The sequence below is a fragment of the Macaca mulatta genome, chromosome X (genome assembly GCF_049350105.2).
Source record: "Macaca mulatta isolate MMU2019108-1 chromosome X, T2T-MMU8v2.0, whole genome shotgun sequence".
Lineage (NCBI taxonomy): Eukaryota > Metazoa > Chordata > Mammalia > Primates > Cercopithecidae > Macaca > Macaca mulatta.
The window spans coordinates 52457954-52485598 of record NC_133426.1 but is presented as its reverse complement, the minus strand read 5'-3'; the positions used below and the strand labels follow the sequence as shown (position 1 = coordinate 52485598).

Sequence of the window (27645 nt, the reverse complement as noted above, 5' to 3'; positions counted from 1 at the left end):
AGAGCAGCCCTGGGGTGAAGGTATGAGGCCTGGAGCCCCGAGCCAGCCTGAACCCTGGGGTCCATCTCAGGAGCAACCTGAGGTGCCCTGACAGCACCCATGCCCCAGGCTGCACACACCCCTCGCCCTGGGTTCAGCACCCTGAGGGTGTTTCCTCAATGTCACACCAAGTGGGCCACTAGAGACCCCAAAGCTCCAGGGGCCCAGGTTCATGAGGCCCAGCCGTGCAAGGAACAAATGGGCTTGGCGGAGAAGTGGACCAAATCTGCTTTTCTTTCAGCCAAACCCGCAAAGATCCCTAGGAAGGTCCTGGGCCTGGAGCGACTGTCCCTGGCACCCAGGCCTCTGCGGGCATTCCTCAGCATGGAGACCCTCCCTAATGGGGATGGGCTGGCCCTCTGTGGTCCACCAGCCTGGGCCCAGAAATCCAGGAGCTGACCCTGACGCCAAGGCCCAGCAGCATGAGGGGACTTCTGCAGAGCCCAGGGCAGCAGGACACTCTCTGGGGGCTCAGCCAGCCAGAGTGCAGCATGTCTGTTCCTATTTCAGGACAGACCCCGGGATTTGGGGCGATTTCTGTGTCGGTATTCTCTCCCAAAACTCCCCATGTACCTGGACATCCAGGGCTCATGGTTTCCGCAGTGCAGCTTTGAGCAGGCATGCTGAACTCCTATTCCTTCCACATCTGCCCTGGACACCGCCAGGACCAGCGCACAGGCCCATCCCTCCCAACCCATCAGGACTCCAACAACCAGACCTTGCCCAGCCCACTAAAAGCCCAGATGCATTTTGTGGTTGGAAAAAGTCAGAAAAGGTGACCTCAGTCCATGTAAGCAGGCTCCAAAGTGGGCACCAGAGCTGCAAGGCGAGAAGGAGCTCCTGGCAGCACTGGAATAAGCTCTGGCAGGATCCTAGAGTCTGTGGTTCTGTCCTCCTCCTTTTTTTATTTTTCCCCTTGAGTGCTTGGAATTGTCGCCATTTTATGTGGAGTCTGTGGCCATGGACAATCAGCTCATTAGAGGACTTCTCAGCACGCACTTCCGTAGCCACCCTGTGGAAAGCTGGATGAAAGGCACACTGCTATCTGTGCACAACAGTGACCATCCGGATGTCACCAACAGGCAGAGACAATTTCTTAAATCTGTCTGAGTAATGGTATCCGCCAGATCACCAACATACAGTGTGGTGGCAGCCTTCTCTGTTGGTGATTCAAGACGACGCATGGTTGAAGCCTGCTTTAGAAGCTTATCTGCTACAGGGTCACTGTTTCCACAAAATCGATCTTTAATATTCTGACCTGCAAGGGGGGGTCATCCGGATCTGCAGGCTTCTCATGTCTTTGCAGATAGTCCTCTCCTTTCACCCAGAAAGAACAAATGTAAGGCTTATTCCTCAGGCAGTACAGTGTGGTCCGGGCTAGTTTGAGCAGCATCTCACTACTGGATGCGACTTTCCCCAGCAGAACAACTGGCCGTGCTCTACCAGGGTTAGAAATTCCTCTGTCCATATCTGCAGTTGCCTTTAAAGGCAAGTCTGTGTCATGAACCTGTATGGGATACTCTAGGTCTAAGAGGCAGGTCTGACAGATATTTCCTGCAGGCTTGGCCCCCTTCAGTCTTCTTGGGATGCATGTGCTCCTCAGGGCACCAGCCGAGCACTGAATGGCCTGACACAGAGTTGCATTTTTTCTCATAGTTCTCCTTGGTCATGTTTCTCTGAAACATGTTTGGCACAGAATGGAGAAATCGGCATCCTCCCAGTTTTGCCTATTTAAGGTGCTGGAACCCAGAGAGGTCACCATCTTGAGAGGGTCAGCAGGCAGCGGTAGATTTTCAGGTGGGAGAGAGGACCCCCACAATCCCACCAGACCCAGCTCTCCTTCCTGGTGCTGTTCTTGAGGCCCTGGATAATTGCCTTTCACCGCACGTGAGTCATCTTTCTTGAGTCAAGGTGAACCTCACTTCCAAGGAATCCCTATTCCTGTAGGACACTGTGCTTCCTGGTCTCTCCGGGAGCTGGCTAAAACTCCATGCTTTTCCATTGGAATACTGAGATAGACAACCTTGAAGTGCAGTTTTTTTACAAGGGTCTTTATCCAGCTATGACATTAATTTCCCACTTGGAAGGAGGACAATAGTCTTATTGTCATCAGTATGTGTAGTGCATGTTCGTGCACAGCATGAACCTTAGAAGAAGACTTCTACATTGATATGTGAAACGCATCAAGCGCCTGTGTGGAGTGAATAAACCTACTCTACCTCTACGAGTGTCAGTTTCCTCACCCATAAAATGGGGATTACACAACGACTTCTTCAAGTTGTTGCCAGAGTTAAATTCACCAAGATATTTAAAAGTACCTAACTACAAGGGTCCACATCATTAATAAAATCACATCAGACTTCAATGCACACAAAAAGAATGAAGTACATGTGTCCAAAGACGAGATGAGCAGCTTTCTAAGCAGCCTGGTGAGCATCAGAATGAGATCTATAAGTAAAATTCTTCACAGCTCCACTGAAGAGGACACACACGGGGGCTCCAAAAAGACAAGCACATGGCCATTGCACAGTCACTGCTGTGGTGTGGATGGAATCCCTAAAGACCCTCTGAAAAGTTGTTACACAACAGGCTCTCAGGGAATGCTGGAACAAACCAGGCAACTCAGCAGATGCTACCAGGAATTGGGTGAGCAGAGGGGGGTCACAGCCCCAAATTTAAGCAGGAGACACCAAAGCACTAGGAGCTCCTGGCTCTGCAACAGCAGCTGTGGTGGCACCAGGGCCATCTTCCGAGACAGCTGCTGTGGGATTGCTGAGAGCATGTGTTTTTGCAGCCACACACCCAAAAGCAGTGCACTTGAAAACGGATCACAAAACTCTCCTCTCCATTCATCTTTGTTTTAAGATGACTGATTATGGATACCCTCACATAGCAACATTCCCACCAACACTTCTGACCAATAGTATTTAGAAAATCCCACCTAAAGAGAGAACAGTCGGGGGTAGGATGAGAATATTGAGGGACGGGAGAGAGATGCGGGCACTTCACCCCACAGACTGAAACAAGAGAAGAGTCATTGGGCTGTGGTCTCCCTATACTTTCTCATCCTGCCACATTCGTAAATGCCACATGGTTTTTGTCCCTTTATTTACAAAGGTGCTGGTGAGCTCATGGGTAATTAATACTGAAGGGGGAAAATTCTTCACAAAGTATAAAATAACAGAGTCTAATTTCAATGACCAGGTTTTTAGTTTTTTTTTTTTTTTTTACAGTATCCCACTTTGAGGAATCGCAAATGAAACCTGTTGGAATGTGTGATATGAGCAAAGTCTTATTTTCATGTAGATTAACAACTTGGCTTTTATGGATTAGACATAAAAGCATAAAAGCTGGTTCTATCTCAGAATCAAAGGAATGGTCCCTGAGGACATACGGAATTTAGGAGCATCAATTATTAGAGGCTACATGAAACTGGAAATGCTCCCATAAGTTTTCATTGTCTAGACAGAAAAATTCAACAGATCAGCCTCAGCAAGTCAAGGGAGCTCCCTGGCTGCCGTGGGTGATGAGCTTTTCATTTAAACCAGACATACGAAGCCTGAGGTGTCTCAAAGGCACCCCAAGTGTTCCACACCTTGAAAGTCACTCCCACAAAGCTGGAACACCATCTGTTCCTGAAGGATCAGGTCATGACCTGTGTCTTTGAGACACTGGGCAGTCAGGCAGGGCAGTTGAGATGAAGCCAGTGATTTCAAGTGTAAAGTGGAAAATGCCCAAAACCTCATCTTTAGGTAGCTATTTGGAGCCCTGTCCACTTAAATGGGTTGGCGAACATGGCCCACCAGACAGACACACACCTGAGCACTGGGGTTTTCTCCTCTGTTCTTAGCATCCCCTGAGTAAACCAGTAATTACCCTCCCTCATGCCTCAGGTTTCACATCCTTGAAAAATGTGATGGTGAGAGTGACTTTTCCAGGAAAGCAGAGCACATGTCAACACCTGCTAAGCTCTGAATTGGTGATCATTCCACGAGCACTTGAGAAGAATGTGCATTCTGCTATTGCTCTATGAATATCAGCTAGGCCATGTGGTTTGACAGTGTTGTTCAAGCCTTCTGCATTTATGTATCCTGATTTTTTGTACACTTTTTCTACCAAATGCTCGGAGTGATGTTGAAGTCTTCTACTAAATGCACATGTGTTTATTTCTTCTTTGTAATGTATCAGTTTTCCCTCAAGTATTTTGAAGGTGCTAACATATTCATGGTGTTTCTGTGTTCTGAATCAATGCACCTCTCTGTGATTATGATGTAATGTCCCCACTTTGTCAAACCTTATAATAATCTCCGCTACAAAGTGTGCTTTGTGAGGTATTAATTTGACACTTTGAGTTTCTGTGATTCATATTTGCAGGAAATCTCTTCTTGCATCCTCTACCTGTATCTTATTTATTTTTAGAGTGGGGCTCTTTTTTTTTTCAAGATACAGATGACTGATAAATATACTGTGAAAATCAGGATCCTATTGCAACTGTACAACAACAACAAAAATACCAAAAAATTAGATGCAGAGGTTAATATACAACTAAAATGTTACACAGAAATCCACAGAATACTTTGCTGGGTTCTTCGAAAGAACTTCAATCAAACTTTTTGATAGCCTTCATAGAAAGATATCTTGACATTAAAGTGGTATATCTATATGAAAAATATAATTTTATCCCCCTATTTTCTACAGTTGTGTTTTGGATAAAATTCCATTTCACACGAGTGTTCTTTTGCTAAAAATTCTTTGAAAAACAACTATATAGGATGATCTCACACAGCTCTCATAGCTTTGAAATTTGGGCATTCAAATATCCCTCTGTTGATTGAGGAGGAAAAGTAAATATATACATATATTTATACACACACACACACACACACACACACACATATATATCTCATGGGGGAGGAAATGTCGGTCTCCTGCACTTTTATATTATTTTTCTTCCTAGACTATGCAGTCTGTGTTGGTCCTCATCTGGGCTGTTAATCCAGGGAAGAGTTGCCCTTCTGGAGAATACATGGATTTAATGGAGACCAAAGCAGGTTTGAATTGCTCAGTGGAAAATGGAGAAATCACCCGTCTTCTGTGTCGTTCAGGCTGGGAGCTGGAGGCTGGAGCTGTTCCTTTTCGGCCATCTTGGGCGCGACCCCATGAAATTATTATTTTTATAAAACACGACAATCTGCCACAGAAACTACATAACCCACAAAGACGGAAATAATTATGATCAGATCTGCTAAAGCAAAATTTGGTGACGTATTTAATCAAATACCTGTTATTCTGCTTCGCATTATCACATACATCTTTTCATCCATTAATTAATTTATTTACACAAGGATTGAATATATGGATGTTACTCTGTCCCCTCAAGAAAGCATCCAGCTTTGTGATACCATGGTTTCTGTCTGGGAAGCTTGTCCCAGGGATCAGGTCAATATACGAACATATATTTGAGGTAGGAGACTGGCAGGACTTGTTTTCTGGTCAGAACTGAGCCGAGAGCCTACAATCAGAATCTATGGCTATTTCTGAAACATACACTGTCTGAATGACCTACAGATAAATTCAGGGAAATCAGTTACCAGTCCAGAGATTTAAATGTGAAGTATCACAACCTAAAAAGAAAAAAAGTAAACAGGTGTGTATGTATTTAGTCTACAGAAGAATTTATTCAACTATGTTTATTGGAAGCATGGCAGAAAACCCAGAACCAGAGAACAAACTGACTAATAAAAGCATTTATAAAACTGGCCAAGGTGGGAGGATCGTTTGAGCCCAGGAAATTGAGACCAGCATGGGCAACACAGTGAGACCCCTATCTAAAAAATAATTAAACCAATTACCCAGGTGTGGTGTCTGCACCTGTAGTAGCAGGGACTGGGGAGGCTACATCGGGAGGATTGTTTGAGCCCAGAAGAGGGAGGCTTCAGTGAGGTGTGGTCATGCCACTGCCCTCCAGCCTGAGCAAGAGAACCACACACTGTCTTTTAAAATAAAAATAAAAAAGGATTTATAAATAAAGATATGAAAATAATTCATTTCTTCCAGAAAAGGTCTTTCTGAGACATATCCTCCAGTAAGGGACTATCTGTTCCCAATGTTTCTGAATGCATGAGATTGGACAAAGAGAAACGAAAGCTCTCAAGTCCCTTTTTTCTACTACAAACGCGCTGGGGATGTGGGTTGGGGGACAGCGGAAAACCCTACCCTGTCCTGCAAAGTCCCTGGCTCAATGTTCATGTCCCTTCCTGTGAAAGTTCCTTGCTGCCCGTGCGCCTTGTTCTCTGCCTTCTGTCCCTGCACAGCTGTGAAAGGAGAGGTGGTGACTTCCTTTATTCGTGCTGACTTCAATTTAGCCAGTAGGTCTGCAGATCAGTCCTCTCAGAAGTTGAAGTGTGAGTGAGTGTGAGGGGGAGCGGGCGGGCTTCCTGTGCGTTGTGCCACTTGGTCCATGGCCTCTGAGGTCGTCATCTTTCTACTAAACCTCAGCGATGGCCATGCTGTTGTGGGGTCCCGGGCCTGGGAAGAAGGAGGGCCATAGAGGACAGCAGAGGAGGGTCCGGTGAACATGGAGTGAGTTTTTTGTTTGTTTGTTTTGTCTGTCTGTTTGTTTGTTTGTTTTCACGGAGTCTTGCTCTGTCACCAGGCTGGAGGGCAGTGGCGCAATCTTGGTTCACTGCCACCTCCGCCTCCCAGGTTCAAGCGATTCTCCTGCCTCAGCCTTCTGAGTAGCGGGGAGTACAGGCCCACGTAACCACACCCAGCTAATTTTTGTATTTTCAGTAGAGATGGGGTTTCACCATGTTGACCAGGATGGTCTCGATCTCTTGGCCTCATGATCCACCCGCCTTGGCCCCCCAAAGTGCTGGGATTACAGGGGTGAGCCACTGTGCCCGGCCATGGGGTGAGTTTAGAAAGCTGACATTATTTGAGGTATTTGAATCCTGGGTGGGGGGCAACTCACACACAGAGAGGAGTGATTCCAAAGTCATTAATGGGGACCTAAAGGGGAGCACAGGACAGGACCAGGCGGGATAAGGAGGGGCACCACAACCCTTAAGGCAAGAGGGGACCTCACTGCGCATGCTCCTTTAGTGCCCGCCTCCATGCGCATGTTCACTGGGCGTCTTCCCATCGGCCCGTTAGCCAGTCTGGGGAACTCCGCGGAGCTGTGAGCCAGCAGCTGGGGTCCGTGAGGTCTGGATTCTTTCTCTCCTACTGAGACACAGCGGGTAGGTTCACAGGCCGATCCAACTGGGAGTGAAGTGTGAGTGAGAGTGAGGAGGAACCAGCGGGCTTCCGGAGGGTCGCATGTTTGGTGACTCAGGGTGAGAAGGGCCTCGAAGTTGTCGTCCCTTTCATGCGACGCTGCACGCATTGTCTTGTCATGGCCATAACTAGGGAGGAAGGCAGGCTGAGGAGTGGAGGGGCTCAGGTGAAGCTGGGGCGATGCTGGGGTGCTGCTGGTGGAGGTATCCGAGTCCCAGATGAACCTGTAACCCCGACAGAAGATTCCAGACTCCCCAGACGGGACCAGGGGAGGGATGGCATGAGCAGTATGGAAGGGTCCTGGAGACCGGGAACGCTGCGGGCTAGTGACTGCAGCCCCGAGGTCTGTAGACTGCCTGGCACAGGTGTCCTTTGAGGAGTGACCACTACTTTGTAGCAAATTCTCAACTCCACTGTGGAGATTCCAATGGGTGGGGCTCTGAGTTCCTAAAAAAGTGATTTGGGTCGGGGTGGGGACGAGGGGCCTAGCAAATCATTATGTGACAAAATTCGCCATCACTTCAATTTTAATTCTCTAGCTGTAATTTCCTACTTGTCTCCCTGATGGAGTGTCCATTTGCGAAACCAACCCCATGGGAAAGACCCTGTGTTTTCTGCCGGAAGCCTTAAGACATTGCTCCGCCAGCTAGACCTACTTAAGCGACTTTGCAAGCATTCGTTTCAAAAGTTGCACACACTCATACTTGCCCTGGGATTTTCAGAGTATTTCTAAATTTAAAAAAAAAAAATGACCAAATTAACATTTGACCATGAAAGTGGTGGAATCTAGTTGTCCTGTGAAGTGCATTTTGCCAATCACAGTATTCTGCTTGGAGAGTGAAATACGTGTTGATGAGGAAGATAAACGTATAGGCCTATACCAAGAAGAAGTTCATAACCTCCTGAGTTCATTGTGCCTCTGCTTATGAATGTCTTAACATTCGATGTTTTCTCTTAGCAGAAAGTTATTTTTCTGATAGTGTTGTTGGACTATCAGAATGGGAGTCCGTTGTTTATGGCCTCCCATTCATAATTGTCTCCCATGTTGACAAAAAATGATCATGGCATCCCATGAAGGAAAGATTAGTCCAAAGGATGATATTTGGGTTTTGTGTGGATGGATGATCGTGTGTGCCCAGATTTTGTCCACAACTTCCTCCTCATGCTTATTCGGAACAGATTACACTCATTCATCCCAACATAGACTAAAATGGCTTCCAAAGTCCTTGAGGATATCTATCTTTGAGTAACCTCTCTGAGGAAAGAATAATGTTATGAAGAATAGGTATACGGGGTAGTGTTGGAGAAATGCCTCCAGACGTACTTATGATAAGAAGTATCTATGTATTCTGTATATTTATACTATTGGCATGTATTAATACCAAAATTTTTTTATCTGCACATACACACACAGATACACACACACAGAGCCAGTCCCAGGAGCGCAGTAATGGAGAGCCCCAAGAAGAGGAACCAGCAGCTGAAAGTCGGGATCCTACACCTGTTCAGGAGACAGAAGAAGATCAGGATAGAGCTGAGATCCAAGGTGCTGGGAAGGGAAAGAAAGCATGTCTATGGGGCGGGAAAAGGTCTATGTGTGCGTCGTGGTCTATGCCATGAGCAGTAACAGGAGGAAGGAGAACAATAGGAAAAGATACCAAACATTTGCCCAATGTTGGCAGGAAAGGGGAGAGTATAGTTTGCAGCTTCATGCTGTCCCTGGATATAAGGAATCTTATTTTATTCTTCGAGATGGATTTGTGTGCTTGAAAATACAGTCCTTACTAAGTCACTTGAAAACAGTTAATTTGGTGTATAAAAATGTACATTATTTCACTAGTTTAATTTGATCTTCTTAGAATGTTGGTGTATGATCTTCTCAGCCATGGTCTCCACAGTATTGTAAGCACCCGTTAAATGTGTGTAGAGTGTGAAGTAACCCGAACTTATAAGACCATGGAAAAGGCCCCTTTGCAAAGGGATGTTAGCCCCATTGTATAAATAAGAAAACTGAGGCTCAGAGATTGAGGCTTGCAAAGAACACTTGACTCATGGAGAAGGAATTCATATTTTGTTCAAAGATTTGTGTTCTTCCTACAATCCATGTTGTAATAATAAAAAGTGAGCAGTTTGCCTAAGATGTATAGCACTCGATTGTGTCTGTGCTGTACGGTACTTCAGTATTGGCTCAGGACAAAACAGTTCAGTGAAGCAGGACATTAACTCCAGAAAAGAGCTCAATGAATGATAGCCACTGTTTCCTTTGATTGGTGCTTTTGACTGTATATTGGACAAAAGTTGGAAAATTCCGGACACTGGTATACAGGGAGCTATATTAGTGTGATTTCAAGGGGGTTTTAACAGTTGTTTAAATACATTCATAATTACAAAAGTCAAAGTAGGTTAAGATTATCCTGAAACAGAAAACGTATCTCCAACAGGTAGCATTTTCAAGCTAAACATTGACTTAATTTGGGCCTGCTTTCCGTAGTCGCACTGCAAGACAATGATTTTTTCTGTTACTTTTGGTATATTATTCTAAATGGGATTCATTTATGTAAAGTTACATATAAGGTTCTTGGTCCTAAGCATACCACAACGTTGATTAACTACCCAAACAATTTCCAAGTTACCTCAACAAGGGATGGGTGTCACTACTGTAGAATTTGTCAGAGGCCCACCAAAACATTGATCTAATTCTTTGGAAAATTACGTTTCACTTATGATTAAAGTGGCATTCGTGCAGCTGACTTCAGATTTCATAGATAGTTGACACTTGCTGTTCATAATACACAATGGTAAAGTGCGGGAAATTTACGTGTAATGTGAGTTATTCTTAGATTGTATTCAAAATAAGACATTGGGCCAGGAGCTCACGACTGTAATCCCAAAATTTTGGGAGGCTGAGTTGGGCAAATCCCTTGATCCCAGGAGTTGAAGACCAGCCTGGACAACACTGAGAAGTCCTGTCTCAAACAAAACAAACAAACAGAAATTAGCCTTGGCGGTGGGGTGCACCCATATGCTCAGCCACTGCGGAGGCTGAGACAGGAGGTTCTGTTGAGCCTGAGAGGTTGGGCTCACACTGGGCCTTGATTGTGCCACAGCACTCCAGCCTGGACGAAAGAGTGAGACCCTGACTCAGAAAACAATAAAATATCATAAAACAGGGAAACAAAGGTGTATCATCTTTGCACGACATTCATTACCACACTAACTGACAGAGATTTTTTCTTTTTCTTTTCTTTCTTTCTTCCTTTTTCTTTTTAATGTGGCAGAGCGTCATCTGTCAGCCAGTCTGGATTGCTGTGGCATGGTCTTGACTCACTGCCACCTCCAGCTCTTGGGTTCAAGCGACATCGGCCTCCCAAAGTGCTGAGATTACAGGCATGAGCCACTACGCCCGGCTCAGGCTTTATTTCATAACGCTAAGGAAAAGAATATCATCATTTCCTTATTTATATTTCATGTCAGAATGCTTAAATCGATATCCTTTGTATTTCGAAGTGCGTGACATGGAAGGTGATCTGCAAGAGCTGCGTCAGTCAAAGACCGGGGTTAAATCTGGATTTGGGTGCTGGCATCAAGGTGAAGATTATACCCAAAGGAGAACACTGTAAAATGCCAGAAGCAGGTATGTTATCCAACAAGATGCAAAGTTATGTGCTTACTCATTTATAGAATATTATACTTGTGATATTAGAGGGATAACATTACTGCTGTCTTCAAAACACAGTGCAAATTCAAACTTTCTTTGAAACGCCGTTCAGACCCAAATGCCAGATTGCAAGACTTAAACACTATGAGATACAAAAACAAATTGGGTGAAAGCCATATTGAATCATCAAACATGGCAGCATTTTCTTAGGGTGGTGTGTAACCCACAGCTAACATTTTCAGATTCTTTTCTAATTTCTGCTTTTATCAAATACATAATGCATTTGTAATAAGAGTTTGTGTGAAGTATGCTGAGCCCTGAAACAGATTCTAGTACCAGCTCTACCATAATTTGTGAGACTCTGGATGAATCGTATAAATTCCACACGCATCCTTGCTCTCATTGAAAAGAATGGATGCACATCAGATAGATTAAAATCCATTTCATTGCTGATTTCCACATGCTCTGGTCCTGTTGGATAGAAGACCAAGATATTCTGATTTTCATGATTTGTTTTTCACAACAGTCAGCTTCCGTCCAATTATAATGTCTGAGTTGAGATTCATGGTTCCTAAGAAAATGAGTGGGCACTCTGCTTGATGTTTGTTTTCCTGTATGGAGTCCTGTATGAGTGTTCTTGGATTTTGTCAAATTCTGAATTCTCTGGCTCTTAAAGAATAACTGTGTTTTAAAGTCTTCCCTCAGTGAAGCCTTGAACGACTGAATGATAAAATGGCAAGAGATCATCAGGTTTCTGTGGCCAGTGAAGTAGGGAGAATGCATGTAGGTCAGTGATGCTCAAGGTGGGTGTAAGATGCTTCTGCTAAGCATGGCCCCTGCCCTCCTGTCAGTCTTCACGAGCTACTCCGTGTAATTAGATTGAAGACTCATATAGTAGAGTCACCTCTAACCATAGCATAGGTTACATATTACAGGTTTCTGCCTTGAGACATTAGCCGATAGGGTTTGAAGTTCAACAACAGCAGGGTGCTGAATCCTGAGTAGTTGACGTAATTGTGTTTTACACGTAGTTTCCAAATTGGTGACTGTTAATTACAATACCTCTTGAAGCTAAAGGAAGCACCCTATGTTTAAGGGAGAAATTACCTACATATTTTTATTCTACTCTGCTGAACCATTCCATTACACTATTTACATTAAAAGATAGTTCTCAGACTTTTTCCAGGAGCCCAACGAACAAGCCTCAGTTGTATTCTTAGGGAGATCATAGCTTTAAATGCACATCTTATTAAAATAAACAGCGCATTCCATGATAAAGGAAAAGAATACTATGAAATAACGATGAAAGAGCCACAGAATAAACTTAAAGGAAAAAGAAAGAGGTAGTGCATAAAAGACAGGTACGAATCATTAGTAAAAGGAAAAGCACTTGAAATGTCATAAATTTAAAAGATTGTTGTTTTGAAATTTAGCTATAAATAGAGTATTCGGTTGTTTACACAATCTTGAAGAAAATGGAAAAAGCACGACATGGAATATGAACAAGACAGAGTGATTTAATATAGGGCATTATTGAAAGTGACTACAATCTTGAACACTAATATTTTCAGAGCATGGATGAAATGGTTGATAAACTAGGAAGGCATACATTATTTATTTCTCGAATACCTATTTATCTAAGCATCCCAAAGCCTGTGGAAGAAACTGTGAAATATTCCAGTTGTCCCTCAAAAAAACATTTAGTTTTAGAAATAAATTTTGGCTTTTTCAGCTGTCCTACTCCTGTTTTCCATTTCCGTATCCCTCCATTTTTTCATGTGTGACACGGTTCATAACGCTATCACATGTTGATGACAAAACTGATAGTAATAGCTTAAGAGTAATGCGACCACATACTTAATTGTACAAATGGGAATACTTTCAAGTGTAAAAAGAGGCATGATTCATGTTGACATCACGGTAGGAGAAAACTGGGTACAAACGGTTACTGTACCTTACAAACCACAGAAGGGTGAACGAGCCCAAATAAATGTGTTTGCCCTTCTGCACAATAGAGTAAAAACAAATGCAATGCTGGCCTTTCTATTCACTTCACTTATGCAGTTCCTAAGGTGACATTAACCGTTTTCTTTCAAGGTACTACTCAGACCGTTTCCAGGAGCCCATTTGGCATCCAGACCACAGATTCAAGTCAGAATAGTAAAAGAGTGTTTGCCAAAAATTATACATTTTTCATAAATTCCTTTTTTGTTTCTTAGGATTTTTGTGTGGCGCTGATATTTTGAGTAAAACTATGCACAATGTTTGCTTTCTACTTTAAACCTCTCTTTAGTGAGTTCACTTCATTTAATGTGTTTGGACCTCAGACTGTCTTGCTTTCCTTGTAGCACTAGAAAGCAAGGTGTGTTTGAAAAATATATTTAATGCATCTGCTTTGATGACTATTGTCAAAGTCTCTACAGAGGTCTACCTGAATGTAAGCAAAAGGGTGACTCTTAGGCTTCTGTTTTTGTCCATTGTAGAAAACTAAAACTCTGGTGTCTTTTCCATATCCTTAATGTCATCTAAACACAGTTCTGCTAGTAATGTTCCCACCTGTTATGTTTCTGTTACAGGTGAAGGGCAACCACAAGTTTAAATGAAGAAAAGCTGAAACAACACAAACCGGTTTTATATTAGATATTTGACTTAAACTATCTCAATAAAGTTTTGCAGCTTTCACCAAAGAAGGCCTGCTCATCTTTTGTTCACTTCCTTCCCAGGTATTTGATAATATTGAAAATCGTGGCTGGGTGCGGTTTCCCACGCCTGTAATCCCAGCACTTTGGGATGCTGAGGCAGGAGGATTGCTTGAGCTCAGCAGTTTGAGACCACATGGGGCAACAGAACAAGACTCTCTACAAAAATAAAAGAGTGAATGCATAATGTATGCACGTCTCTATGTAGCTGCCTTCCCAGCTACTCTAGTGCCAAAGGATGGAGGATACCTTGAGCCCAGGAGGTCCAGGAAGAGGTTATTATTATTATTTTTTTTGAGATAGAGAGTCTATTTAAAAAAAAAATATGTCATTTTGAAATTTTGTATTCTGATTGAGCTGGTGTGCACAGGGATGATATTATGAAATACATATTTGGTCCTAGACCCTGCTTCCTGGCACACAACTCCTACAATTTTTAGAATCTCCACAAAGTGGTGTCTTTTTATATGCCAGTGAGTTGCTGGCAGCACCTAGGTAGCTCTAGGCTGGGGAATAAGAGTGTTGGGACTTTCAGCCCCCCGCTCGACCTTCAGGAAGGGAGAGGGGCAGAAAGTTAGATTCATCCCCAATGGCAGGACAACAGTTTAATCTACACCTACATAATGAAACCCTCCATCAAAACCAAAAGGACGGGATTCAGAGAGCTTCTGGCTAGCTGAATATATGGAGGGCAGCACGCCCCTAGTGGGCACAGAAGCTCCCTGCCCCTTCCCCCAAACCTCATGCTGTGTCTCCTCATCTGCTTCCTTTCCTAGGGTATCCCGCTTGCCACAGAACATGTGAGAAGTCCCTGGGCTATGGAGCTAGATGAGAGAATTAGGGCCTAGGTAGAAGAAAGGGTCAAGCAACCAGGGCAACTTGCTGAAGCAAGATGACTTGGGTCCTACCTACACTGTCTCTTTAGAGGCTATGGCATGAAGTAGCCATGGGTTTCCATCCTGCCTCTCACACAGTGCCCACGATATGGTGGGCAAGATACTTACACCCTTTGGGACTGTTTTTCCATTTCTAAAGTAGGAATTACAATATGTACACGAAAACTACCTGCTATGAAAAATAAAGGAAATAACATCAAGCAGGCTTTACATGCAGATAAATTTGGCTTCCTACTTAGATTTCTTTTTTTCCTTTAGATTTCAAACGTTTTCATTTCATTTTTCCTTACAGCTGCATTTCTAGTGTGTGATAACCTGCTTTTGAATTTTAAGTAAGAATGTCAGCTTTTAAAATACATTTGAATTCAGAAAAAATAAATATTTGATTTAAATATGTTAATTTAATAGCAGTGTAGCTGGTGTCACCCACGGTATACATTCTGAAGTTAATTTCTAAATAACCGAGGTGTGACAAAAGCAACTGAATGTCTGCAGTGTGGGCTGAAAACCTTTGCTGCGTGTTATGTGGGTGGATCACCTGACGTCAGGAGTATGAGACCAGCCTGGCCAACATGGTGAAACCCCATCTCTACTGAAAATACAAAAATTAGCCAGGTGTGGTGGTGTATGCATATACATCTCAACTACTGGGGAGGTCGAGGCAGGAGAATCACTTGAACCCAGGAGGCGGAGATTTCCAGTGATCTGAGATCGGGCCATTGTACTCCAGTCTGGAAAATAAAGAGTGAAACTCCATTAAAAAAAAAAAAAAAAAAAAAAAACAGGAAGGAAGGAAAAGAGAAAAAGAAAAAGAGAAAGAGTGAGAGACGAGGGAGCGAGGGAGAAAGGAACGGAGGGAGGGAGGCAGGGAGGGACTGTACCTTTGGGTACAGTCCCAGCAATGGGACTGCAGGGCCAAATGGTATTTCTGTTCTTAAGTCCGCGAGGAATTGCCACACTCCTTTCCACAATGGTTGAACTAATTTATACGCCAACTAACAGGTGTAAGCGTTGCCTTTTCTACACAAACTCACCAGCGTCTCTTATTTTTGTTCTTGCTTTTTATCCAGTCTTATAGACTCTGACTCTGTGTTTTCAGACAGGATCTCTTTCTGTCTGTGAACCTGAATTCCACTGGTGTCTGAGACTTGCCAGGATTCCAGCTATCTCAAATGCCTGTGTTTGAACTTTATGAATTTGTTACATTTTCAGTGGTTTTCTTCTTACCCCGTTATGGCTGTCACTTCTTCCACACATGCTCTGCCAGAGGTGGTGTAGTTTTTGTGTGTCATCCCTCCTCAGAGGGACTAGTCACTCTTTTGTATCGGTTCCCATGGCTGCCTTATTACCTCCGGTCTCTCATGATCTAAAAACAAAGCAAAACAAAAGATAATGCTATAGATTATGAGGCTTTTTCTCATTTTCAGGGCTAAAGTGACTTTCTCTTGAGGCTTTCTAAATCTTACCTGGTGGTGGAATTCTCCTTTGTTAATATTTTGAGTACTGGTACAAAAATACAGCATTTAAATATATGAAGTAAAACATAATCCAGGGGCTAGCTGACTATGGTTTGAGATCTAAATACAGCCCATGACTTGTTTTGCATAGCCATTGAGATAAGGATTTTTTTTTTCCATTTAAAAGTATTATTTCTAAAAAACAGAACAATATGCCACAGAAACTACATGACCCACAAAGACTGAAATAATTACGATCAGATCTATAAAAGCAAAATTTGGTGACGTATTTAATCAAATACCTGTTATTCTGCTTCGCATTATGGCATACATCATTTCATCCATTAATTAATTTATTTACACAAGGATTGAAAATATGGATGTAACTCTATCCCCTCAAGAAAGCATCCAGCTTTGTGATACCATGGTTTCAGTCTGGGAAGCTTGTCCCAGGGATCAGGTCAATATACGAACATATATTTGAGGTAGGAGACTGGCAGGACTTGTTTTCTGGTCAGAACTGAGCCGAGAGCCTACAATCAGAATCTATGGCTATTTCTGAAACATACACTGTCTGAATGACCTACAGATATATTCAGGGGAATCAGTTACCAGTCCAGAGATTTAAATGTGAAGTATCACAACCGAAAAAGAAAAAAGTAAACAGGTGTGAATGTGTTTAGTCTTCAGAAGAATTTGTTCTATTACATTTATTGGAAGCATTTATAAAACTGGCCAAGGTGGGAGGATCGTTTGAGCCCAGGAAATTGAGACCAGCATGAGCAACACGGTGAGACCACTATCTAAAGAATAAAGAAACCAATTACCCAGGTGTGGTGTCTGCACCTGTAGTAGCAGGGACTGGGGAGGCTACATCGGGAGGATTGTTTGAGCCCAGAAGATGGAGGCTTCAGTGAGGTGTGGTCATGCCACTGCCCTCCAGCCTGAGCAACAGAACCACACACTGTCTTTTAAAATAAAAATAAAAAAGGATTTATAAATAAAGATATGAAAATAATTCATTTCTTCCAGAAAAGGTCTTTCTGAGACACATCCTCCAGTAAGGGACTATCTGTTCCCAACGTTTTCTGAATGTATGAGATCGGACAAAGAGAAACGAAAGCTCTCAAGTCCCTTTTTTCTACTACAAACGCGCTGGGGATGTGGGTTGGGGGACAGCGGAAAACCCTACCCTGTCCTGCAAAGTCCCTGGCTCAATGTGCACGTCCCTTCCTGTGAAAGTTCCTTGCTGCCCGTGCGCCTTGTTCTCTGCCTTCTGTCCCTGCACAGCTGTGAAAGGAGAGGTGGTGACTTCCTTTATTCGTGCTGACTTCAATTTAGCCAGTAGGTCTGCAGATCAGTCCTCTCAGAAGTTGAAGTGTGAGTGAGTGTGAGGGGGAGCGGGCGGGCTTCCTGTGCGTTGTGCCACTTGGTCCACGGCCTCTGAGGTCGTCATCTTTCTACTAAACCTCAGCGATGGCCCTGCTGTTGTGGGGTCCCGGGCCTGGGAAGAAGGAGGGCCATAGAGGACAGCAGAGGAGGGTCCGGTGAACATGGAGTGAGTTTTTTGTTTGTTTGTTTTGTCTGTCTGTTTGTTTGTTTGTTTTCACGGAGTCTTGCTCTGTCACCAGGCTGGAGGGCAGTGGCGCAATCTTGGTTCACTGCAACCTCCGCCTCCCGGGTTCAAGCGATTCTCCTGCCTCAGCCTTCTGAGTAGCGGGGAGTACAGGCCCACGTAACCACACCCAGCTAATTTTTGTATTTTCAGTAGAGATGGGGTTTCACCATGTTGACCAGGATGGTCTCGATCTCTTGGCCTCATGATCCACCCGCCTTGGCCCCCCAAAGTGCTGGGATTACAGGGGTGAGCCACTGTGCCCGGCCATGGGGTGAGTTTAGAAAGCTGACATTATTTGAGGTATTTGAATCCTGGGTGGGGGGCAACTCACACACAGAGAGGAGTGATTCCAAAGTCATTAATGGGGACCTAAAGGGGAGCACAGGACAGGACCAGGCGGGATAAGGAGGGGCACCACAACCCTTAAGGCAAGAGGGGACCTCACTGCGCATGCTCCTTTAGTGCCCGCCTCCATGCGCATGTTCACTGGGCGTCTTCCCATCGGCCCGTTAGCCAGTCTGGGGAACTCCGCGGAGCTGTGAGCCAGCAGCTGGGGTCCGTGAGGTCTGGATTCTTTCTCTCCTACTGAGACACAGCGGGTAGGTTCACAGGCCGATCCAACTGGGAGTGAAGTGTGAGTGAGAGTGAGGAGGAACCAGCGGGCTTCCGGAGGGTCGCATGTTTGGTGACTCAGGGTGAGAAGGGCCTCGAAGTTGTCGTCCCTTTCATGCGACGCTGCACGCATTGTCTTGTCATGGCCATAACTAGGGAGGAAGGCAGGCTGAGGAGTGGAGGGGCTCAGGTGAAGCTGGGGCGATGCTGGGGTGCTGCTGGTGGAGGTATCCGAGTCCCAGATGAACCTGTAACCCCGACAGAAGATTCCAGACTCCCCAGACGGGACCAGGGGAGGGATGGCATGAGCGGTATGGAAGGGTCCTGGAGACCGGGAACGCTGCGGGCTAGTGACTGCAGCCCCGAGGTCTGTAGACTGCCTGGCACAGGTGTCCTTTGAGGAGTGACCACTACTTTGTAGCAAATTCTCAACTCCACTGTGGAGATTCCAATGGGTGGGGCTCTGAGTTCCTAAAAAAGTGATTTGGGTCGGGGTGGGGACGAGGGGCCTAGCAAATCATTATGTGACAAAATTCGCCATCACTTCAATTTTAATTCTCTAGCTGTAATTTCCTACTTGTCTCCCTGATGGAGTGTCCATTTGCGAAACCAACCCCATGGGAAAGACCCTGTGTTTTCTGCCGGAAGCCTTAAGACATTGCTCCGCCAGCTAGACCTACTTAAGCGACTTTGCAAGCATTCGTTTCAAAAGTTGCACACACTCATACTTGCCCTGGGATTTTCAGAGTATTTCTAAATTAAAAAAAAAAAAAAATGACCAAGTTAACATTTGACCATGAAAGTGGTGGAATCTAGTTGTCCTGTGAAGTGCATTTTGCCAATTACAGTATTCTGCTTGGAGAGTGAAATACGTGTTGATGAGGAAGATAAACATATAGGCCTATACCAAGAAGAAGTTCATAACCTCCTGAGTTCATTGTGCCTCTGCTTATGAATGTCTTAACATTCGATGTTTTCTCTTAGCAGAAAGTTATTTTTCTGATAGTGTTGTTGGACTATCAGAATGGGAGTCCGTTGTTTATGGCCTCCCATTCATAATTGTCTCCCATGTTGACAAAAAATGATCATGGCATCCCATGAAGGAAAGATTAGTCCAGAGGATGATATTTGGGTTTTGTGTGGATGGATGATCGTGTGTGCCCAGATTTTGTCCACAACTTCCTCCTCATGCTTATTCGGAACAGATTACACTCATTCATCCCAACATAGACTAAAATGGCTTCCAAAGTCCTTGAGGATATCTATCTTTGAGTAACCTCTCTGAGGAAAGAATAATGTTATGAAGAATAGGTATACGGGGTAGTGTTGGAGAAATGCCTCTAGACGTACTTATGATAAGAAGTATCTATGAATTCTGTATATTTATGTTATTGACATGTTTTAATAGCAAAACTCTTTATCTGCACATACACACACGGACACACACACCCACAGAGCCAGTCCCAGGAGCGCAGTAATGGAGAGCCCCAAGAAGAGGAACCAGCAGCTGAAAGTCGGGATCCTACACCTGTTCAGGAGACAGAAGAAGATCAGGATAGAGCTGAGATCCAAGGTGCTGGGAAGGGAAAGAAAGCATGTCTGTGGGGAGGGAAAAGGTCTATGTGTCGTGCCCTATGCCATGAGCAGTAACAGGAGGAAAGAGAACATTAGGAAAAGATACCAAACATTTGCTCAAACTTGGCAGGAAAGGGGAGAGTATAGTTTGCATCTTCATGCTGTCCCTGGATATAAGGAATCTTATTTTGTTCTTTGAGATGGATTTTGTATGCTTGAAAATACAGTCCTTACTAAATCACTTGAAAACAGTTAATTTGTTGTATAAAAATGTACATTATTTCACTAGTTCAATTTGATCTTCTTAGAATGTTGCTGTATGATCTTCTCAGCCATGGTGTCCACAGTGTTGTAAGCACCCATTACTTGAGTGTAGAGTGCCAAGTTACCCGAACTTAAAACACCGTGAATAAGGTCCCTTTGTAAAAGCATGTTAGCCCCATTGTATAAATAAGAAAACCGAGGCTCAGAGATTGAGGCTTGCAAAGAACACTTGACTCATGGAGAAGGAATTCATATTATGTTCAAAGGTTTGTGTTCTTCCTACAATCCATGTTGTAATAATAAAAAGTGAGCAGTTTGCCTAAGATGCATAACACTCGATTGTGTCTGTACTGTAAGGTACTTCAGTATTGGCTCAGGACAAAACAGTTCAGTGAAGCAGGATAGTAGCTCCAGAATGACAGTTACTCAATGAATGACAGCCACTGTTTCCTTTGATCGGTCTTTTTGACAGTATGTTGGATAAAAGTTGGATAATTCTGGACCCTAGTATACAGGGAGCTATATTAGTGTGATTTTAAGTGGGTTTTAACAGTTGTTTAAATACTTTCATAGTTAGAAAAGTCAAAGTAGGATAAGATTATCCTGAAACAGAAAATGTATCTCCAACAGGTAGCATTTTCAAGCGAAACATTGACTGAATTTGGGCCTACTTTCTGTAGTCGCACTGCAAGACAATGATTTCTCTGTTACTTTTGGTACATTATTCTAAATGGGATTCATTTATGTAAAGTTACATATAAGGTTCTTGGTCCTAAGCATACCACAACGTTGATTAACTACCCAAACAATTTCCAAGTTACCTCAACAAGGGATGGGTGTCACAACTGTAGAATTTGTCAGAGGCCCGCCAAAACATTGATCTAATTCTTCGGAAAATTACATTTCACTTATGATTAAAGTGGCATTCATGCGGCTGACTTCAGATTCCATAGATAGTTGATACTTGCTGTTCATAATACACAATGGTAAAGTGTGGAAAATTTACATATAGTATGAGTTATTCTTAGATTGTAATTCAAAACAAGACATTGGGCCAGGAGCTCACGACTGTAATCCCAAAATTTTGGGAGGCTGAGTTGGGCAAATCCCTTGATCCCAGGAGTTGAAGACCAGCCTGGACAACACTGAGAAGTCCTGTCTCAAACAAAACAAACAAACAGAAATTAGCCTTGGCGGTGGGGTGCACCCATATGCTCAGCCACTGCGGAGGCTGAGACAGGAGGTTCTGTTGAGCCTGAGAGGTTGGGCTCACACTGGGCCTTGATTGTGCCACAGCACTCCAGCCTGGACGAAAGAGTGAGACCCTGACTCAGAAAACAATAAAATATCATAAAACAGGGAAACAAAGGTGTATCATCTTTGCACGACATTCATTACCACGCTAACTGACAGAGATTTTTTCTTTTTCTTTTCTTTCTTTCTTTCTTTCTTTCTTTTTCTTTTTAATGTGACAGAACATCATCTGTCAGCCAGTCTGGATTGCTGTGGCATGGTCTTGACTCACTGCTACCTCCAGCTCTTGGGTTCAAGTGGCATCGGCCTCCCAAAGTGCTGAGATTACAGGCATGAGCCACTACACCCGGCTCAGGCTTTATTTCATAAGGCTAAAGAAAAGAATATCATCATTTCCTTATTTATATTTCATGTCAGAATGCTTAAATCGATATCCTTTGTATTTTGAAGTGCGTGACATGGAAGGTGATCTGCAAGAGCTGCGTCAGTCAAAGACCGGGGTTAAATCTGGATTTGGGTGCTGGCGTCAAGGTGAAGATTATACCCAAGGAAGAACACTGTAAAATGCCAGAAACAGGTATGTTATCCAACAAGATGCAAAGTTACGTGCGTTCTCATTTACACAACATTATACTTTTGATAATAGAGGGATAACATTACTGCTACTTTAAAAACACAGTGCAAATGTAAACTTTCTTTGAAACGCCGTTCAGACACAAATGCCAGATTGCAAGACTTAAACATGATCAGATACAGAAACAAACTGGGTCAAAGCCATATTGAATCATCAAACACGGCAGCATTTTCTTAGTTTGGTGTATAACCAACAGCTAACAATTTTCAGATTCTTTTCGCATTTCTGCTTTTAACAAATACATAATGCATATGCAATAAGAGTTTGTGTGAAGTATGCTGAGCCCTGAAACAGATTCTAGTACCAGCTCTACCATAATTTGTGAGACTCTGGATGAATCGTATAAATTCCACACGCATCCTTGCTCTCATTGAAAAGAATGGATGCACATCAGATAGATTAAAATCCATTTCATTGCTGATTTCCACATGCTCTGGTCCTGTTGGATAGAAGACCAAGATATTCTGATTTTCATGATTTGTTTTTCACAACAGTCAGCTTCCGTCCAATTATAATGTCTGAGTTGAGATTCATGGTTCCTAAGAAAATGAGTGGGCACTCTGCTTGATGTTTGTTTTCCTGTATGGAGTCCTGTATGAGTGTTCTTGGATTTTGTCAAATTCTGAATTCTCTGGCTCTTAAAGAATAACTGTGTTTTAAAGTCTTCCCTCAGTGAAGCCTTGAACGACTGAATGATAAAATGGCAAGAGATCATCAGGTTTCTGTGGCCAGTGAAGTAGGGAGAATGCATGTAGGTCAGTGATGCTCAAGGTGGGTGTAAGATGCTTCTGCTAAGCATGCCCCCTGCCCTCCTGTCAGTCTTCATGAGCTACTTCGTGTAATTAGATTGAAGACTCATATAGTAGAGTCACCTCTAACCATAGCATAGGTTACATATTACGGGTTTCTGCCTTGAGACATTATGTGATAGGGTTTGAAGTTCAACAACAGCAGGGTGCTAATTCCTGAGTAGTTGACATAAGTCTGTTTTGCACATGTTTTCCAAATTGGTGACTGTTAATTACAATACCTCTTGAAGTTAAAGGAAGCACCCCATGTTGAAGGGAGAAATTACCTACATGTTTTTACTCTACTCTGCTGAACCATTCCATTACACTATTTACATTAAAAGATAGTTCTCACATGACTTCCAGGACCCACTGAACAAGCCTCAGTTGTATTCTTAGGGAGATCATAGCTTTCAATGCGCGTCTTATTATAAACAGCATTTTACATGATAAAGGAAAAGAATACTATGAAATAACAATAAAAGAGCCACAGAATAAACTTAAAGGAAAAAGAAAGAGGTAATGAATAAAAGACAGATACGAATCATTAGTAAAAGGAAAAGTAGTTCAAATGTCATAAATTTAAAAGATTGTTGTTTTGAAAATTAGCTATAAATAGAGTGTTCAGTCGTTTACAGAATCATGAAGAAAATGGAAAAAGCACGACATGGAATATGAACAAGACAGAGTGATTTAATATAGGGCTTTATTGAAAGCGAATACAATCTTGATCAGAGCGTGGATAAAATGGTTGATAAGCTAGGAAAGCATACATTATTTATTTCTCTAATACCCGATTATCTAAGCATCACAAAACCTGTGGAAGAAACTGTGAAATTTTCCAGTTGTCCCTCAAAAACATTTACTTTTAGAAACAAATTTTGGGTTTTTCAGCTGTCCTACTCTTTCCATTTCCGTATCCTTCCATTTTTTCATGTGTGACACGGTTCATAACGCTATCACATATTGATGACAAAACTGATAGTGATAGCATAAGAGTAATGCGGCCATATACTTAATTGTACAAATGGGAATGCTTTCAAGTGTAAAAAGAGGCATGATTCACATTGACATCACGGTAGGAGAACACTGGGGACAAACGGTTACTGTACCTTACAAACCACAGAAGGGTGAACGAGCCCAAATAAATGTGTTTGCCCTTCTGCACAATAGAGTAAAAACAAATGCAATGCTGTTCTCTCTATTCACTTCACTTATGCAGTTCCTAAGGTGACATTAACCGTTTTCTTTCAAGATAGTATTCAGACCGTTTCCAGGAGCCCATTTGGCATCCAGACCGCAGATTCAAGCCAGAACATTAAAAGAGTGTTTGCCAAAAATTATACATTTTTCATGAGTTCCTTTTTTGTTTCTTAGTATTTTTGTGTGACGCTGGTATTTTGAGCAAAACTATGCACAATGTTTGCTTTCTACTTTAAACCTCTCTTTAGTGGGTTCACTTCATTTAATGTGTTTGAACCTCGGACTGTCTTGCTTTCCTTGTAGCACTAGGAAGCAGGGTGTGTTTGAAAAATATCTTTAATGCATCCGCTTGGACGACTATTGTCAAAGTCTCTACAGAGGTCTACCTGAATGTAAGCAAAAGGGTGACTCTTAGGCTTCTTTTTTTGTCCACTGTAGAAAACTAAAACTCTGGTGTCTTTTCCATATCCTTAATGTCATCTAAACACAGTTCTGCTAGTAATGTTCCCACCTGTTATGTTTCTGTTACAGGTGAAGGGCAACCACAAGTTTAAATGAAGAAAAGCTGAAACAACGCAAACCGGTCTTATATTAGATATTTGACTTAAACTATCTCAATAAAGTTTTGCAGCTTTCACCAAAGAAGGCCTGCTCATCTTTTGTTCACTTCCTTCCCAGGTATTTGATAATATTGAAAATCGTGGCTGGGTGCGGTTTCCCACGCCTGTAATCCCAGCACTTTGGGATGCTGAGGCAGGAGGATTGCTTGAGCTCAGCAGTTTGAGACCACATGGGGCAACAGAACAAGACTCTCTACAAAAATAAAAGAGTGAATGCATAATGTATGCATGTCTCTATGTAGCTCTCTTCCCAGCTACTCTAGAGCCAAAGGGTGGAGGATGCCTTGAGCCCAGGAGGTCCAGGAAGAGGTTATTATTATTATTATTTTTTTGAGATAGAGACTCTATTTTAAAAAAGTTAAGTATCATTTTTGAAATTTTGTATTCTGATTGAGCTGGTGTGCACAGGGATGATATTATGAAATACATATTTGGTCCTAGACCCTGCTTCCTGGCACACAACTCCTACAATTTTTAGAATCTCCACAAAGTGGTTTCTTTTTGTATGCTAGTGCGTTGCTGGCAGCACCTAGGTAGCTCTAGGCTGGGGAATAAGAGTGTTGGGACTTTCAGCCCTCTGCTCAACCTTCAGGAAGGGAGAGGGACAGAAGGTTAAGTTGATCCCCAAAGGCGGGACAACAGTTTAATCAGTCACACTTACATAATGAAAATCTTCATCTAAATCAAAAGGACAGGATTCAGAGAGCTTCTGGCTAGCTTAACATATGGAGGGCATGCCCCTAGTGGGCACAGAAGCCCCCTGCCCCTTCGGCCATACCCCGTGTTGTGTCTCCTCATCTCCTTCCTTTCCTAGGGTATCCCGCTTGCCACAGAACATGTGAGAAGTCCCTGGGCTATAGAGCTAGATGAGAGAATTAGGGCCTAGGTAGAAGAAAGGGTCAAGCAACCAGGGCAACCTGCTGAAGCAAGATGGCTTGGGTCCTACCTACACTGTCTCTTTAGAGGCTATGGCATGAAGTAGCCATGGATTTCCATCCTGCCTCTCACACAGTGCCCTTGATATGGTGGGCAAGATACTTACACCCTTTGGGACTGTTTTTCCATTTCTAAAGTAGAAATTACAATATGTAAACTAAAAATACTTGCTATGAAGAATAAAGGAAATAACATCAAGCAGGCTTTACATGCAGATAAATTTGGCTTCCTAGTTAGATTTCCTTTTTTCCTTTAGATTTCAAACTTTGTCATTTCATTTTTCCTTACAGCTGCATTTCTAGTGTGTGATAACCTGCTTTTGAATTTTAAGTAAGAATGTCAACTTTTAAAATACATTTGAATTCAGAAAATAAATATCTGATTTAAATATGTTAGTTTCATAGCAGTGTAGCTGGTGTCACCCACGGCATAGATTCTGAAGTTAGTTTGTAAATAACTGAGGTGTGACAAGGCCAAACGTAAGTTAATAGTATGTGCTGAAAACTTATTTGCTGTGTGTGATGCCATGAAGAATAAATCAATATTCTGTCTATGCTACACCACGCAACTCAATACATTAGTGTGTCAATTGCTCAAGCAGTCCCTAAGCAGCACTGTGGTATCTAACAGGGACATGAGGATCACCACTAAAATCATTAGTTTGCCTTTTCACATATTCTTAAATTTGGCCAATATGGAGACAATGAGCCCAAACAGATCCAAGTGGTTGATTGCTCGTAGACAAAGCAAAAGCAAGATCAGCATTGTATAAGCACCATATCCCTATTCCCATAGTGTGACAGTGAATGGGAGGTACTCAGTGATGGATGGCACAGATGGTTGGTCTTTGGCCGGTGGGGAGTCCACCCCATGCCCTAAGGCAGTGAGCAATTTTACACTCCACAACTGTACCCTATGATGAAGAAAGGCCTGTGCTTACCTCCAACTAGGGAGATGGATGAAGAATGGCCTGGTGTCAGCCTCAAGGCAGATAGGGAGCTGGTGCGAAAATACCTATGGCAGTTCCCACCATGCTGCCTATCTTTCCTTGTTCCAAGGACATTCAGGATATTCTGCCCAGACTCAGGTTAGCCTGTAGTCTAGCTTTGCCTACTTCCCCTATGTGGTACCTGCAGGAGCTCCAGAGCACCATGCAGAGCCTTTACCGTAGAGTGTCCAGTACGAAACCAAAGACCATATGTAAGGTGTCTAGAAACATATCTCCAATAAAGACTCCCAAACAAGGGAGATGTTTTTCTGTTAGGATCATTACAAAAAGTTAATTCATCAATTCAGTAGACATGCACGAGTGGCCTGCCATGTTACAAGAAATACTTGGGATGCTGGAAATTGGAAGAACAACCAACAACACCTGGTACTTGCTGTGGGGGCTGTCACACTATGGTGGGGCAGAGAGGCCACTAAACAGAAGAGCAGCTGAAGTGCAAAGGGATAAACACAGGGAAGGGACCCAGGGGAATAAAAATCAATCAATGTAGTGGCCAAGGGGCAGGAGGAAAATAACACTGTTTCACGAAAACACACTCTTTCTCCATTACGTATCACCTTTACTGAAAAATCAATATATCATGTCTGTGAGTCTATCGGTGAACTCCATTCTGATGTGTTGATTTTTCCAAATTACCACATTCTCTTGATTACTATAGAATTAACATCACTCTTAATATTACGTAGTGTGAGTTCCCCAAAGTTATAATTCAGCATTGTTTCAGCTGTTCTGGTTCATTTTCCTTTCCAGGTAGTTTTGGAAAATGACTCCAATGAAGTGGATTGTATACGTTGAGACAGTTTTGCTTTGAAGGGCAGCAGATATATGTATTTGTAGCTATAGAAGGACATGGGGGAAGAAAGTGAGTTTCCCCCTTAGCTTTGGGAGTGATCCAATACAGAGGGAACCACTGATGGTTCAGGAGAGAGGAATGATCATTGCAGCAGCAAAGCGCTTGGGAAAGTGGGAGTTATGGGATCCTGGGCTGAGGTGAGGGGCTTGCTTCCATTAGGAACATTGTATGCACAAGGGAGGCAGAGAATGCCAGGCCCGACAGGGGTAGACTGGATTTTGAATGCTCTGAGAATTCCCAGCAGATAGTGTC

The 27645-nt window shown here is 43.0% G+C and overlaps 2 protein-coding genes across 2 annotated transcripts; both read left to right on the top strand.

Moving 5' to 3' along the window:
• Nucleotides 1-7157: 7157 nt before the first annotated feature.
• LOC144338560 (X antigen family member 1-like) lies at nt 7158-13656 on the top strand. Its single transcript, XM_077988488.1, has 4 exons — nt 7158-7280; nt 8746-8863; nt 10825-10951; nt 13552-13656. Exons 2-4 carry the CDS (start codon nt 8768-8770, stop codon nt 13572-13574), a joined length of 246 nt encoding a protein of 81 aa, XP_077844614.1. The 5' UTR covers nt 7158-7280; nt 8746-8767; the 3' UTR covers nt 13575-13656.
• Nucleotides 13657-18136: 4480 nt separating this feature from the next.
• LOC106996165 (X antigen family member 1) lies at nt 18137-24604 on the top strand. Its single transcript, XM_028841965.2, has 4 exons — nt 18137-18244; nt 19713-19830; nt 21801-21927; nt 24507-24604. The coding sequence occupies exons 2-4, from the start codon at nt 19735-19737 to the stop codon at nt 24527-24529; spliced, it is 246 nt and encodes an 81-aa protein (XP_028697798.2). The 5' UTR covers nt 18137-18244; nt 19713-19734; the 3' UTR covers nt 24530-24604.
• Nucleotides 24605-27645: the final 3041 nt, after the last annotated feature.

Excerpts from the sequence above, each read along its gene's own strand:
- LOC144338560 (XM_077988488.1), top strand. The coding sequence starts at position 8,768 with ATGGAGAGCCCCAAGAAGAGGAACCAGCAGCTGAAAGTCGGGATCCTA. Across the intron at positions 8,864-10,824 it reads GGATAGAGCTGAGATCCAAG|TGCGTGACATGGAAGGTGAT; the intron begins GTGCTGGGAAGG and ends TGTATTTCGAAG. Across the intron at positions 10,952-13,551 it reads CTGTAAAATGCCAGAAGCAG|GTGAAGGGCAACCACAAGTT; the intron begins GTATGTTATCCA and ends TTTCTGTTACAG.
- LOC106996165 (XM_028841965.2), top strand. The coding sequence starts at position 19,735 with ATGGAGAGCCCCAAGAAGAGGAACCAGCAGCTGAAAGTCGGGATCCTA. Across the intron at positions 19,831-21,800 it reads GGATAGAGCTGAGATCCAAG|TGCGTGACATGGAAGGTGAT; the intron begins GTGCTGGGAAGG and ends TGTATTTTGAAG. Across the intron at positions 21,928-24,506 it reads CTGTAAAATGCCAGAAACAG|GTGAAGGGCAACCACAAGTT; the intron begins GTATGTTATCCA and ends TTTCTGTTACAG.